The sequence below is a fragment of the Acipenser ruthenus genome, chromosome 48 (genome assembly GCF_902713425.1).
Source record: "Acipenser ruthenus chromosome 48, fAciRut3.2 maternal haplotype, whole genome shotgun sequence".
NCBI classification, from domain to species: Eukaryota; Metazoa; Chordata; class Actinopteri; order Acipenseriformes; family Acipenseridae; genus Acipenser; species Acipenser ruthenus.
Window position 1 is genome coordinate 5,109,226 of NC_081236.1, and position 16,746 is coordinate 5,125,971.

Consider the following 16,746-nt stretch of genomic DNA (forward strand, 5'->3'; position numbering starts at 1 on the left):
AGGCGGTGGTTAAATCGACAGGAAAAGGCGGGCTCTCTATAATCCGAGCGATTGGCTGATATTCGCGTCAGTCTAGGGGTTGTGGGTTTGTCTGTGGTCTGTGCAGGAATTGAAATCGCTGTGTGAATCTCAGTTTCCGCGGCATAGATTGTGCTTGTATTTTTCTAAAACCAAAGGGGTTTAAAGAGGAAGGAAAGAAAACGTCAAGGAAGAAAATGAAAACAAGAAACCGAAACAAGGGGACGGCGAGACGCTCCACCCGTAACAATGAAGCAGGTAATATGAATTAGGAGGGGAAGCGGGAGAAACAATCGGGCCGGGGGTTAGAAAAGAGGCGTTTCAATGACTATTTGATTAGTTATATTTGTCTTCAAAGAACAAGAACTAGGGCTTAATGTCTGTGTTCTGAGATACATTTTTCTGGTGAATGATGCGCTGTTTTATTTAGGGTTTATTTAGAGCAATCTCTGTTTATTAGAGAAATAAGTTTCACCGGCCTTTTTGTAATTTGGCTGCTTTTTTAAAAAAAACAAACAAACAACAAAAAAAAACATGAATTCGTTTCTGATTTAAAAAAATTACAGCACCCAAACCTTATTTATGTAATTTGATACATTCTAAATCAACAAACAAAAATGATATTCTTCGTTTTGGCTACAGACTGCTGCGTCCTATTTTGAGTCCCGTTATCAGAGCTGTGTATTTTCACACTGGCTAAGAAGCTCACACATACAGATGATGAAACCACGTTATCAGTGTGGGGAGGGGGAGGGGGGAAATATTTTTAGGCTTTTATATCCAGGCGTCATAGTCATATGAAGGGCTGTATTTGCAGAATTAATAGCTGCGGCTCACAAAATATTAAAAGTATCATAATATAGGTTAAAACGAAAAAATAAAACGGGTAGAGGCGAGTTAAAAATGGTCCAAAAGTTATTTTAATGGGTGAGATGGCCGTGAGAGCTCGAGTTACGCTCTTGCTGAGCCGCTCAGACCGCTCCTAATAGGGCTGCTGATTTTCCATTCTCGGGAAAGGCAAATAACGTTTTTCAAAATGACCAATTCCTTTTTTTCCAATTTATTAATAATTAACAATGTAATTTGAACAGAAATAACTTTTTTTTTATTAAATATGTTTAATTCATTTTTTAAGTCCCTGAGACTGTAGTTTCCAGGAAAAGGTCTTAAAGCAGTCCATTAATAATGTACTGTAGGTCAGTCAATAAACAAAGGTGTTTTGAAAAAACAGCTTATTGCTGGCATTACAATATACAGAATAGTCAAACGAGGGGCATTATTACAAAAATATACAATTTTCATAAAATTACAAATTTTAAATACAATGTTCAGGACACTTATCTCTCCCATCTGTAGTGTCATCTGCAACAACGCAGACTGGTTTATGCTGTACTTGCTGTAAAGCTGCTTGCATGTGTTTCTCATATACCCTGGACAGGTAGAGTTGCTTTAGTTAGAGCAGGGCTCAATTTTTTTTTATTTTAAGGGGGTCAGATTGGAAAAAAGTTAGGAATAGGCAGGCCAGAGTATTTTACTCTGCACATCTTTAAGCAATAATAAATATTACATAACTTAATGTTCATATACTGAACAAGACTTACACATTTGACCATATGAATAGTACTTTAATAATAGAACAGTGTGAGAATTTAACGGAGTATCATTACAAACATTTTAAAATGTATGCGAGTAGAATAACTGTCAAGAAGTGATCAGCGCTTCTAACTACCATGCCCTCTGGATACGTATTTCCAAAAGATCCTTGTTTGGTTTCGAAATGCCTTTTCATATTGTATTCCTTAACTACTGACACACATTCATTGCACAATAAACACATTAGCTTTGCGTTCGGTACAGTTGAATCTATAATTGTCACCATTTTCTGTTCTTACTGCAGTAGTTAGAGTAGAGAAAGCCATGTTATAGCAACACTAGGAAAAAAAAATGGTCATTTCCTTTTTTTTTTTTTTTTTTTTAAGGTAATTTTCACTTTTCTGTATATGGCTGACACCCTGGGATCTTTCAAGAAGCTGCTTGATGAGATTCTGGGATCAATAAGCTACTAACAACTAATCCAAAATGATTCCACAGAATAGAACTCACAAAACAGCAAGTTGCATTTTTTAAGCAACTCGACTCACACAGCACACAGGCAGCACCGCAACTGAGACATAGGAGATCTCATTCTACGCAGATTCTGTCCACAATCTGACCAACTCTTGGAAGATCATTGGCTAAATTGGTCAGGTTCTGCACAGAATCTGCGCAGAATGATCTCCATGAACGCACCCATATAGTTAATCAGCGTAACGCCCACAAAACCACCGGTTTTCTCGTTATCCAATGATCCAAATAAACATACAAAAACGTCATCCCTGAGCTTCTAGGTAGTGTAGTTTTCAAAGCAATCCATTTTGTAGGAGAATAACAATGGTAAAAGACTGTTTGCACAGTGTTTTTTTTATTCATGTATTACTAGTAGTATTAATATTATTATTAGTTTTCAGATTAGTCCTGCAATGTCGGTAGTAAACACAGCCAGATATGAGGTTCAGTCCAAGCAGAGCACCAAACTCAGCGAGGTACAGGGGTTGGAAGACAGTGACTTCACACAGGGCCATTTCATCTACCATAACCTCAGAAATACAAACAAGAAAATAGTTATTATTTGCCATTTTAAAAGTGGCTCAGCGCTCTCTTGTAGCAGAACGTTAAGTGATTTTAAATCAGCTTGGTGTGCTTTCTGAGCGTTCTCCCTGAGCAGCTCACTCACTTAACGCGCCCACTGTAATTATTATTATTATTTATTTATTAGCAGATGCCCTTATCCAGGGCGACTTAGTCGTAAACAAAAATACATTTCAAGAATCCCAGTACAAGTAATAATACAATTAAGAGCAAGATAAATACAATTACTTTGGTTTTAGCAATTACAAGTGTGACAAAATACGATTCAATAATGGAGCAGATAAGTGTCAGTGATAGTTACATCAGGATATAATTTAAATACAAAATACTACAGATTAAATAACACTTGACAGATTACAGTACTTGAGAGTACAGGATTAAATGCAGTAAAATAGGGGGCAGATAAGACAAGTAAAGCGCATTTAAGGAAGAGTGATAAGTGTCCAGAGGGAAAAAAAGAGGAGTTCTACAGGAGCTGCCTGAAGAAGTGAGTCTTGAGGAGGCGCCGGAAGGTGGTCAGGGACTGGGCAGTCCTGACATCTGTAGGAAGGTCATTCCACCACTGCGGGGCAAGGGTGGAGAAGGAGCGGGCTCTGGAGGCAGGGGAGCGTAGAGGAGGTAGAGCCAGTCTTCTAGTGCAGGAGGAGCGGAGAGGTCAAGTGGGGGTGTAGGGAGAGATGAGGGTCTGAAGGTAGCTGGGTGCAGTCTGGTCAAGGCATCTGTAGGCTCATACAAGAGTCTTGAACTGGATGCGAGCGGTGATCGGGAGCCAGTGGAATGAGCGGAGCAGTGGAGTTGCGTGGGAGAAGCGAGGCAGAGAGAACACATGCATCTCGCTGTAGTATCGGTGCTCGTGTAACTATACACAGCGGTATCTGGTAGTACACAGTACTGTAATGTATGTGGTTTAATAGGGGTTTTTTCTCTCCATATTCTCAGGTTTCTCTGTAAAGAGGGATAGTGACTAAAAACAAAAAAACATTATCTGCAAGAATTATACTTGATGTGTCAATCAAAAAACAAGTGTAAATAAAATGAATGGAATTTATAACCATTAAATAAGAAACCTTTCCGTTGACTTAATGACAATTATTTAATTCAAATTTTATAATCATTTTTGTTTTAGACTCTTAATTGTTATATTTTTACAAACTATCATTATCAGTTTTTCAAATGTTACCATTAAACCACTTTTTAGTCTTTTTTTGTTTCATTCTTTTATCAGACTGTTTATTTAAAGGGTTCATTGTTCTTTTTGTGTGAAGCCTTTCATCACAAGGATCCCAAAGCACGTGGTATAAATGTGAATTATATCATTTCATAAACATCTCGACTAATATTGGGGGCCCTATTTACAAAACTTTTTGTTTTAAAGATGTTTGTTTTTGTAAAGTACCGTATTACTTTTAATTAACGCGGCAGCATTTATTTTAAATTCCTAAAACAGCTGCAGCCGCTTATTCAAGGGTGGTGTTAATTAGAAGGTCTATACATTTAGAAAGGCGCAAATGTTTATTGTGGTATTTGAGGGAGGTGTATGTTTCTGTGGATGCAACTGAAAGCTGTTGAGCTCACAGATCAGTGTTTAACTAGGTGAGGGAAATAACAACGTGAGAGAAATGTCAATTCAGCTCTGAGGAGGTGGGTTTATTTTCCTTTTCTTTTCTTACAGCAGTTTGTAAGAGTCGCAGGGCTGAACTCTTTAATATACAGTGAGTTTCATTCTCTTCAACCAGCAAGACATTGAAACACTCGCGGTCTCCTGATCCAGACAGGTCTTCATGAGGAAGAGGAGTTGATCCCGTGGCTATCCCCTAAATAGCAACGCTACAGTGACAGCTACCCTAGCTTCTGAACACCACACCCCCCACTCTCTGAACTTCCTGTCTGGATCAGGATTCTGCATACAACCAAAACAGAAATGCATTTAAGAAACTCAAATAATAATCATAGAGCTCCTGCATTACAACCTAACATGTATTACTGTGCTTCCTAATTCCTAAATATACAGTATATTTATTTATTTTAGTGCTGCTGTATCAGTACAAAGTGCTGTGTAACTGGTATTCTTTTTTTGTTTGGGTTTCCTAAACTTTACAGTAAAATAACGGTATACTCCAGTGTGTAATTGTATTCTTTGAAATACATTTTATTCAAGTTTTCAGTTAATTTAGTTTGTTTGTAATGTTTTGCCATACTGTGTTTTGTATGCACTTCTTTAAGTCATGCATTTATTTAAGCTGGGGTAGGGGAAAAATGTACATGTTTCATTACTGATAGCGACGTCTATTACAAATCTGATATCCGCTGAGTGCGGCGCATATTCAAGGGCGATGGCAATTCAAAGTATTACGATATCTATAGCTTTTGTCATGTCGAGTACTCTGAGTATGTGATAATATTGAGGTATTTATTTAAAACCAGAGAACACGGCTCAAACACAGGTGTGTTTAATCTGGTGTTACTCTGAACTCATCCCCCACAACAACCCTTACACAGACACTATAGTTTATATTAATTGTAGTGAATGTACAGTTTCCCTATCATAAATTTCAGGCTACTTTTGAATTAGGTCAGGCAGTGCTTTGAAAAATGAGGATACTCTTCTACCGTGACTGCAATCTTGCCTGAATTAATCAACATGGGTTTTAAAAAATAAAGTCCTTGACAAAAAAAAAATCCATAATCGGGGATGGAAGTCAGACTCCTATTGCACAGTACCCATTCCAGGTTTTACTACCAGCTTGATTAGCCCCAGTGTGTGTCTTATTATTAAACTCGTAGTGAAACCAGGAATGGATCACACTGCTGTGCAATGCGAGTCCTGTTTCCATCCCTGCATTGTAACTGCACTTTACTATCACTAGACTGGACTGGAATTACATTGTAACTGCAGTTTACTATCACTAGACTGGACTGGAATTACATTGTAACTGCAGTTACTATCACTAGACTGGAATTACATTGTAACTGCAGTTTAATGTCACTAGACTGGACTGGAATTACATTGTAACTGCAGTTACTATCACTAGACTGGACTGGAATTACATTGTAACTGCAGTTACTATCACTAGACTGGACTGGAATTACATTGTAACTGCAGTTACTATCACTAGACTGGAATTACATTGTAACTGCAGTTTAATATCACTAGACTGGACTGGAATTACATTGTAACTGCAGTTTAATATCACTAGACTGGACTGGAATTACATTGTAACTGCAGTTACTATCACTAGACTGGACTGGAATTACATTGTAACTGCAGTTACTATCACTAGACTGGAATTACATTGTAACTGCAGTTTAATATCACTAGACTGGACTGGAATTACATTGTAACTTCAGTTTACTATCACTGGACTGGAATTACATTGTAACTGCAGTTTACTATCACTAGACTGGACTGGAATTACATTGTAACTGCAGTTACTATCACTAGACTGGAATTATAATGGAGGGATAGTAATAAGACTCCTATTGCACAGCAGTTTCACCCGTAGGTGATGCAAAACATTTTACCTTTGCTGTAAATACACAAACCAGTGCTGGATATGATCATAAATGTACACTGCAAGTACGAAAATAATGACCATTTAATATAATGGTAACTTGAGCTTCTGTAATATTTGACTTCCATTTCTTTATAAGACACACCTGAGCTTGTTACCTATACACACTGTGGCTAATCAAGCTGGTAGTAAAACCTAGAATGGTGATAATGCTGTGCAATAAGAGTCTTTCCATCCCTAAAGTGATTCTGCCTCAACAACATGACTAGGCAGCCCATTCCATCCCCTTACCGCTCTGTGTGAAGAAATGTCTGTCCTATTGTTGAAGGTGAAAATGTTTGTAATATTGGGCCAGAGAAAATTGGTCTTTTTTAACAATTGAATAAACGTCATGAAAACACATCTCATCTTTGTTCTTGACACAGGCGGGGCAACTGAGGAAATCTCTCCTGACCCGAAGACGCACACGGAAATCGAACATTCCCAAATTAAAAGGGAGGCTCTTGATGTGCAGTGTGCCAACATTAATGGGGAGGCCACTGAGCTGGACTGCAGCCACATTAAAGGGGAGGCCACTGAGCTGGACTGCAGCCATGTTAAAGGGGAGGCCATTGAGCTGGACTGCAACCACATTAAAGGGGATGCCACTGAGCTGGAGCCTGTCCCCACTAAAGATGCTGCTGTGGGCATCAAATCTAAAAGGGCTCGGAAGCCGTGTCTGTGCTCCGAATGCGGGAGGAGTTTCGGTAAACTAGGAGACCTCCGGAGACACCAGCTGATCCACACGGGAGAGAAACCGTTTCCCTGCTCCGACTGTGGCAAGAGCTTCCGACGCAAGACCCACCTGAGCTCCCACCGGCTCATCCACACGGGAGAGACTCCGTTTCCCTGCTCCGACTGCGGCAAGAGCTTCCGGCACTCCGGCAACCTCCAGAAGCACCGGCAAATCCACACAGGAGAGGTTCCGCATGTCTGTGAGGAGTGCGGGAAGGGATTCCGACAGTCTGGGCATCTGAAACTGCACCGGAGGACCCACAGCGGGGAGACTCCATACGAGTGCATTGACTGCGGGAGGTGTTTCGGGCGGCTCCAGTACCTCCGCGTTCACCGGAGATCCCACACCGGCGAGAGCCCGTACTACTGCAGCGACTGTGGGAGGCTTTTCAGAAGCCTGGGCAACCTTCAGTCCCACCAGAGGATTCACACTGGGGAGAAGAATTACCACTGCTTGGAGTGCGGCAAGGCGTTCCGCCAGTCCAGCGTGCTCAAGATGCACCAGCGCACTCACACAGGAGAGACGCCTCACAGCTGCCCTGACTGTGAGAGAAAGTTCCGGAGTGCCGGTGGCCTTGCAGTCCACAGACGTGTGCACACGGGAGAGAGACCATACAGCTGCTCTGAGTGCGGCAAGAGCTTCCGAGAATCTGGCGTGCTGAAGAGACATGAGAGAATTCACACAGGAGAGAAGCCCTACAGTTGTACGAAGTGCGGTAAGAGCTTCAGCCAGCTGACCTCATACAACACACACCAGCGCCTCCACACGGAGGAGAAGGGGTTCCACTGCCCCGACTGCGGGAGGAGCTTCCGACACGCCAACACCCTGGCGGGACACCGGAGGATCCACACGGGAGAGACTCCGTACGAGTGCACGGAGTGCGGGAAGCGGTTCAGGAACCCAGACAACTTAAAAGTCCACCAGCGGGTTCACACTGGAGAGAAGCCCTACAGCTGTGGGGAGTGTGGGAGGCGCTTTGCCACGGCCACCAACTTGAAGACCCACCAGCGCACCCACAGCGGCGAGAAAGGGTACGTCTGCTCCGACTGTGGGAAGATGTTCACTGAGCCGCACCACCTCAAATCTCACGCCCGACTCCACACGGGAGAGAAACCGTTTCCCTGCTCCCAATGCGGGAAGAAGTTCCGACACTCCTACGGGCTTCAGACTCACAAGAGGAGTCACAGCGAGGAAGCCCCTTACCACTGCCCCGACTGCCCCAAGCGGTACAAGCACCTGGGGGGCTTGAAAACCCACCGCCGCCTCCACACGGGGGAGAGACCATACAACTGCAGGGTGTGCGGGAGGAGCTTTAATCAGGTGACCAATCTGAAGACCCACGAACGCCTTCACACGGGAGAGAGGCCATACAGCTGTGCCGACTGTGGCAAGAGCTTCAACGAACAGCACCATCTAAAAACACATCGGCGCATTCACACTGGAGAGAAGCCCTATCCCTGCTCCCAATGCGATGAGACATTCAGACACTTGAACAGCCTGCGAAGGCACGAGAGAGCTCACAGGGAGTGAGCTGTTTTGAATCACGCAAGCAATTTCACACTTAGTTATGCCAGTGTATTACAGCTACGGCCAAAAGTTTTGCATCATCACCCTATAGAAGGAACTAAATTGTCTTCATAAAGTCGAATGAATCCTGCTGAATAATGTCACTTTTAACATATTGAATTGCATACCCTTAGTAGTTGTCCATGTACTTGGCGTAAAAAACCTTTTTTTGGATTACATACATTGTGATTTTTGTTAAAGCAGAAAGTGGATATTTGTCTGATTTTGTTCAATTATATATAGCTTTAGTAGCATTTTTAACCCTTAGCAGTCCATTTATTCAGCTCGTCTCAGGCGCGTCCGGTCCAATTTATTTTCACACGCGCAGTTTATTTTAGACGTGCTGTTTAAATGTTTTTTTTCACAGTAAAACAGGTTTAAAAGGCTCTGCATATCAACAGGACACTCAATACTGCATCTCCAGCCCCGACCCACCCCTTGTTCGCTATATTTTTCAAATACCTCTTAATAGTGCATACCGATACATCATCTCTTGATCACTCGTTTTATCACCAAACTCCTCAATAATGCGATCCAAGTCATTATTTTATTACTATAACATCTAAAAAAAAACCTCTGCAAATGTCTGTGATGTTCTTTTGAATGCTGGATGCAGAAGCAGCTATCTTGTTTGTTTATGTCCGTGTTATCTATGTGGTGTCGGGGCTATGAGTATTCATGAGATATACCTTTTTCTGCCATTGAATGGTTTTGTCTGCTTTTCCGGGGGAAAAAATGACTAGAGACCTGTTTTTTTGCGTCTTTTTGATGATGTTGGACAGTGTCCGACATTGGACAGGAAAGGGAAAATTGCGATGTCGGACCAGGTCCGTCATAGGACCGCAAAGGGTTAAGCAGTGTATATATAATCTGAAATAAAAACACATTGGAAATGTGAAATGCAAAGTTAGCAAAAGTGCCCAGCCATTTAAAGTAGATATATCAAAAACACAAGCCACATTTCAGGAAACTATTGGGGCAACCTTGCCCAGCACAAAGCAAATAGGCACAACTGTAAAACCGATGGGGGTCAAGGTTGCCCCAATTGTTTCTACTAACTTGGCTTGTGTTTTTCAGGCACACTATAAAAGCGGCTCAAATGCATAAAAAACACAAACCAAGTTAATAGAATCAATTGGGGCAACCTTGCCCACCCCCAATTGTGCCTATTTACTTTAAATGGCTGGGCACTTTTGATAACTTGGTGGATTTTCACATTTCCAATGTGTTTTTGTTTCAGATATGTTACTTAAGCGATAGTGCCCATCAATGAAGGCTCTACCGTCTGACAGTGTCCACAACTGGAGTTATGCGTCCTGAGCCGAAGACGATGGCGCTAACGAAAGTCGAGGTCCACTACCCCACGATATAGCCTTCATTGAGAGGGCACCGTCGCAGTTAGAAAACAAGTCTCATTATTTTCTATTAAAAAAACACTTTGAAACCAACATTTAACTTGAACTGGTAATGATTCGCCGGGTACCCTCCAGCGAAGAAGTTTTAGGATAGTAGCCCCAAAAATGTTCATAAAGGATCGCACACATAATTTGAGAAACAAAATTTACTTTATTAAAACAAATAATGCTTTGTTTTTGTTGAAAGATTCTGTGTCTGAGCTGCAGTCAAGTGGACAGGCTGTGATTGGCTGACTCGGCAGTTACAGGTGCAGGATTGATTGCTTTTGTCGATGCAAAGTATTGATTGGCTGGTTTTGGGTGGATAAGAAATGTAATTTGTAACAATTGTGTGTTTGTTTAGTATTTGCTGTCCAATAGATGTGAACTAAGCTTAAATACAGCAAGTCAAAATGAAAAAGCCAGCACTTGTGCAGATTGATTTTAAATTTGATTCACAGGTTATGTGGTGACGTTCCAGCAGGTATCTACTGTGTAGTAATGCCCACTATAGCTGGAAGCTGACTGGCTGATTATACTGAATAGTTTTCAAATGTTTTTTTTTTTTTTACTGCAAGTGTTTCTTAGCACTAATCCACACTATGTGACTGTTGTAATACGTTTATACAGCGTAAATAAATCTGTCAAGAAAGTAGCAGATTACAACTTCACTATATTTTACTACCCTTGGTAGTCATGTTTAGAAATAAACCCAGTGAACGATATCTGTTTATGTTTGTCATCTGTAATTGCAAGACAGAGGTTTCAATAAATGCTTGATGCATTATTATAAATCGTTGAATGTTTTTCCCTCTGTAATGATGGCATCCTTGCTGGCGAACACATTTTTCTTGGAGCAGGCCTGGGCTCTGTTATAATTACATTTACAACTACAGCAGAATTGTTTGCTGAAATGGCAATTCCAGTAGCAATCACGCTGCAGTTCTAATTCCATTTAGGGCTGCAACGAAGGGTGCATTTTGACCTTTGAAGGTTCGGAACAGATAACCGAAGGATGGTACTAATTTGCATAATTTACTGGTGACGTTACCATAGCTACTTGTTTATATTTGAAAATCCTATTATTTTACAGGTAAGCCATATACATGGAATAAAACATTCATATGTAGTTTAAAAATACATTATGTAGAACAGTAATCATGTTTTTATAATTGAAATAAAAAAATATATATACATTGTTTATTTACACGTAATTGATGCTGCTTGCGCATAAGCTTGCATTGCAGCAGCATGAACTGCAGCGGACTGAGGCAGAACAAAGTAATTTAACAGTGACCGTTCCAAGCAGGTTATCGGTCACAGTTACGTTTTACTACTACTAAATATATTAATAATAATATGAACTTATGATTGTAAAGTGACCCCAGAGATTGTATGTGCCTCCGTGAAATCCCAAACAGCAGAGTGGTTTCGAGACATCTTTCAATACAGCTTATGATATCGCTTTGCTGTCGAGATGGTGAATGAAGAAATTTGCCTCTGGTTAACACGGGCTGGAGGTGGCAGGGGCGGACGGTGCTCAGTTTTTTTCTAAATTTAAATTGTTAGTGTTCGCGTATATTTTGTATGTTTCAAACATATTCTTCCACAGCACTTCTCGTACACTGTCTTGTAGACGAGGTATTCAGTACGTAGTTTACAGAAGCACTACAACCGCTAGAGGTACTTTTGTTTAAGTAATATGCATTATACAAATAAAAAGATCAAACTTTGCATGTGAGTGACATCTAATGTGTGATTTATAGTACTCGCACATTGTCAAATGATTTCTGTTAACAGAAAAAAAAAAAAACATTGCGTGAAAGGCTTCCCACACATTACCATGTTTACTGTGTTTGTTCTATACCCAGCAGTAATCACGGCTTTTCAAACAAACAATGGGGGGGGGGGGAGTGCTAAAGTGGTTGAAAATCCGAGAGTAACGATCGCTCAACATGGAACTGAGAATGATTCACCTTGGAAAGGAGTGGAATTGACATGGAACTGCTCAATTATATGGTGTAATTACAATTGGTACAGCAGTGTGTGTATTTACTAGAACCCCCCCCCCCCCCCCCCATTTGATTGCTGTGCGTATGAAATTTTAAACCACTGCAACTGAAAATCTTGGAAAATTATCAGGCAAATGAGAGATTTGACTGATGACTTTAATCGGCCACACATGCAATTCATTTTAAACAGTAAGAGATAAAGGAACACATAGCCACACATGGTAAAATGCAGACTTTTTAGTTGTTTAAGATGTCTAATTGAAGCACAAAGTGGTCTAACATTTTCACACACAAGAGCCTACTGTTTCTCTAGCACTGACTACTGAGCGGAAATTGAAATTTTCACCCCCAGTGGTTTATAACGGTATATAAAGGATATAAATGAGAAACCTTGAGGTGTTTTAATAAATTTGCACACTACTGTACATGTGTCCTGTCGATCATATAAACAAATTTTTGCAGCTTACATCATGGTAGTTCCATTAAAAGTGGCTAACAAAACAGTCAATACATTATCTCCATCCACTCATATAGATCTCAGATATGCAGTTGTGAAACATTCTACTAAACTTGTATTTTCATTTTAAAACATGCTATCTGGTACTAAACCGGGTTAATTACATCTCTGTTTGCAAGCCGTGCTTTTACACTGTCTTGCACTTCCTGTGTCACCTGAAGGGTGAAATAGGCCCCACCCCTTCACCGGCTTTTTTCCTGTTAATAACCAATCAGCTGCGGCTTCCCGCATTCACTGACATGCTTTCAGCCAGTAACATGCAAAATGATTAAAGAGGTAAAGCAGAAAAAGACTTCCTGGGAGGAAAGGCAAACAAGCTGATAACTAGCATAGTACCAGATCAGGGATAGTAATAAGACTCTATTGCACAGCAGTGTCACCCATTCCAGGTTTTACTACCAGTTTGATTAACCACAGTGTGTATAGGTAACACGCTCAGGTGTGTCTTATTATTAAACTCCTAGTGAAACCAGGAATGGATCACACTGCTATGCAATGGGAGCCTTACTTCCATCATTGTGATTTTCTATGAGAGAGTGTCAATATAGAGATCAACAGGAATGGATATAAGACTGCTATTGCACAGCAGTGTCATCCATTCCAGGTTTTACTACCAGCTTGATCAGCTGTGTCTTATTATCAAACTCATAGTATGAACAGGCCTATATCACACTGCTCTGGAAAGGGAGTCTTTTTTCCACCCCTGCAATTGTGACGTCTGGTTTGCTGTAACAGGTTTGTCTTTAAAAAGCTGCACATGGGAGACCTATGTAGTAAATGGAAATGCTAAACTGGTCAGATTTATTGGGATTGTTTTGTAAGCTGCAATTCAAAGCGTCACTGCCCACTTTCTGACAATCAGAGTGTAAGAGAGTTGAAGTTAGAGCAGTGACCGTTCCCAGAGTAAGGATATTCACCACCACCCACCCTCGCTTTAGCTGCCTGACTGGAACCTGGAAAATATGAACAGTAGGATGAATAGGATCAGTATTAGGTCCTCTGCTATTCACAGACACATGGCAAATGACATTTAATAGAGAAAAATGTAAAGTACTGCACGCAGGCAATAAAAATGTGCATTATAAATATCATATGGGAGATACTGAAATTGAAGAAGGAATCTGAAAAAGACCTAGGAGTTTATGTTGACTCAGAAATGTTTTCATCTAGACAATGTGGGGAAGCTATAAAAAAAAAAAGCCAACAAGATGCTGGGATATATTGTGAGAAGTGTTGAATTTAAATCAAGGGAAGTAATGTTAAAACTTTACAATGCATTATTAAGACCTCATCCTAGAATATTGTGTTCAGTTCTGGTCACTTCGTTACAAAAAGGATATTGCTGCTCTAGAAAGAGTGCAAAGCCAGGCTGTGTGGTCCAGTGGTTAAAGAAAAGGGCTTGTAACCAAAAGGTCCCCGGTTCAAATCTCACCTCAGCCACTGCCTAATTGTGTGACCCTGAGCAAGTCAATTAACCTCCTTGTGCTCTGTGAGACGTAATTGTAAGTGACTCTGCAGTTGATGCATAGTTCACACACCCTAGTCTCTGTAAGTCGCCTTGGATAAAGGTGTCTGCTAAATAAACAAATAAAGAAGAGCAACCAGAATTATCCTGGGTTTAAAAGGAATGTCGTATGCAGACAGGCTATAATAATTGAATCTATTCAGTCTTGAACAAGATTCAATTCTTCTTCAATATTCTTGAACAAAGAAGACTACACGGTGATTTGATTCAAGCATTCAAAATCCTAAAAGGGGGCGGCGCACAATTGGCTGAGCGTCACCCGGGGGAGGGAGGGTTAGGTCGGCCAGGGTGTCCTCGGCTCACTGCGCAACAGCGACCCCTATAGTCTGGCCGGGCACCTGCCGGCTTGCCTGTAAGCTGCCCGAGAGCTGCGTTGTCCTCCAACGCTGTAGCTCTTGGGTGGATGCATGGTGAGTCTGCAGTGTGAAAAAAAGCAGTCGGCTGACGGCACACGCTTCGGAGGACAGTGTGTGTTCGTCTTCGCCCTCCCAAGTCAGTGCAGGGGTGGTAGCGGTGAGTTGAGCTTAAAAAAAATAATTGGCCATTCTAAATTGGGAGAAAATAATAAAAATAATTGCCAATGACTACATTTAAATAAATAAATAAAATTAAAAAATAAATAAAAAAGTGGGCATTCCAGGTTTCCCAGGATGCTTTGAACACATCAATGTGATCAGCCAACAAATTCAATCAGCTAAAAAGGAGAGGAAGGAGCTCCATGTGACATTCCTGGATTTGGCTAATGCATATGGTTCAGTGCCACATGAACTTCTTTGGGCAGCATTTGATTTTTTCAGTGTACTGATGACAATAACAAATTTAGTGAAAGCCTACTTTGGAGATTTGCAATTTAGTTTTTCAACTTCAGAATTCAGCACTGCATGGCAATGCCTAGAATAATGGATGAATTGGAATTATGGCAGGATGCACCATTTCTCCACTGGCTTTTACCATGGCAATGGAAGTAATTATTAGGGGTACTGGGAGGAGAGCGCTTGGCTTCTGGAATGAATCCATGCTCCAGCTCCCATTTCTGTTTCCTTTATGATTATTAAGACATTAAACTGACAGGGATTGTCAAGAAATAATAATGTAATATACTATATAATAATAATACAGTGTAAAAACCTCAAACCGTAACAAATGCAGCCATACACACCAGTGAACATTAACTAAGTACTCCTCGTACAGACTGAATTTAATGGAACGTAAGCAAAATAAGCTCTATCACACTTGCACCCGTAGCCTAAGCAGGTGCCCTGTATTCTACACCTCGGCCTAATTTTATGTACGCCAGGACAGTATAATAATACACTGCAATAATAATAATAATAATAATAATAATAATTTGTATAGGGCAGGAGATCTAAAATAAATATCAATTGAACACCTTTCGCAGACTTTAGCCTTCAGCCAATGCATAGGTTAGCAATTCATAATCTAGTGAAGTTTAGAGCTTCTAAAAGCAAATAATTTATTAGTTTACAGAAGCACTACAACCGCTAGAGGTACTTTTGTTTAAGTAATATGCATTATACAAATAAAAAGATCAAACTTTGCATGTGAGTGACATCTAATGTGTGATTTATAGTACTCGCACATTGTCAAATGATTTCTGTTAACAGAAAAAAAAAAAACATTGCGTGAAAGGCTTCCCACACATTACCATGTTTACTGTGTTTGTTCTATACCCAGCAGTAATCACGGCTTTTCAAACAAACAATGGGGGGGGGGGGGGGGGGGGGGGAGTGCTAAAGTGGTTGAAAATCCGAGAGTAACGATCGCTCAACATGGAACTGAGAATGATTCACCTTGGAAAGGAGTGGAATTGACATGGAACTGCTCAATTATATGGTGTAATTACAATTGGTACATCAGTGTGTGTATTTACTAGAACCCCCCCCCCCCCCCATTTGATTGCTGTGCGTATGAAATTTTAAACCACTGCAACTGAAAATCTTGGAAAATTATCAGGCAAATGAGAGATTTGACTGATGACTTTAATCGGCCACACATGCAATTCATTTTAAACAGTAAGAGATAAAGGAACACATAGCCACACATGGTAAAATGCAGACTTTTTAGTTGTTTAAGATGTCTAATTGAAGCACAAAGTGGTCTAACATTTTCACACACAAGAGCCTACTGTTTCTCTAGCACTGACTACTGAGCGGAAATTGAAATTTTCACCCCCAGTGGTTTATAACGGTATATAAAGGATATAAATGAGAAACCTTGAGGTGTTTTAATAAATTTGCACACTACTGTACATGTGTCCTGTCGATCATATAAACAAATTTTTGCAGCTTACATCATGGTAGTTCCATTAAAAGTGGCTAACAAAACAGTCAATACATTATCTCCATCCACTCATATAGATCTCAGATATGCAGTTGTGAAACATTCTACTAAACTTGTATTTTCATTTTAAAACATGCTATCTGGTACTAAACCGGGTTAATTACATCTCTGTTTGCAAGCCGTGCTTTTACACTGTCTTGCACTTCCTGTGTCACCTGAAGGGTGAAATAGGCCCCACCCCTTCACCGGCTTTTTTCCTGTTAATAACCAATCAGCTGCGGCTTCCCGCATTCACTGACATGCTTTCAGCCAGTAACATGCAAAATGATTAAAGAGGTAAAGCAGAAAAAGACTTCCTGGGAGGAAAGGCAAACAAGCTGATAACTAGCATAGTACCAGATCAGGGATAGTAATAAGACTCTATTGCACAGCAGTGTC

The 16,746-nt window shown here is 40.6% G+C and overlaps 1 protein-coding gene across 1 annotated transcript; it reads left to right on the forward strand.

The window, feature by feature from the left end:
- The first annotated feature begins 81 nt into the window (after positions 1–81).
- On the forward strand, positions 82–11,609 carry LOC117971873 (zinc finger protein 883-like). Its single transcript, XM_034920017.2, has 2 exons — positions 82–276; positions 6,644–11,609. Exons 1-2 carry the CDS (start codon positions 216–218, stop codon positions 8,521–8,523), a joined length of 1,941 nt encoding a protein of 646 aa, XP_034775908.2. The 5' UTR covers positions 82–215; the 3' UTR covers positions 8,524–11,609.
- Positions 11,610–16,746: the final 5,137 nt, after the last annotated feature.

Excerpts from the sequence above, each read along its gene's own strand:
- LOC117971873 (XM_034920017.2), top strand. The coding sequence starts at position 216 with ATGAAAACAAGAAACCGAAACAAGGGGACGGCGAGACGCTCCACCCGT. Across the intron at positions 277-6,643 it reads CACCCGTAACAATGAAGCAG|GCGGGGCAACTGAGGAAATC; the intron begins GTAATATGAATT and ends TTCTTGACACAG.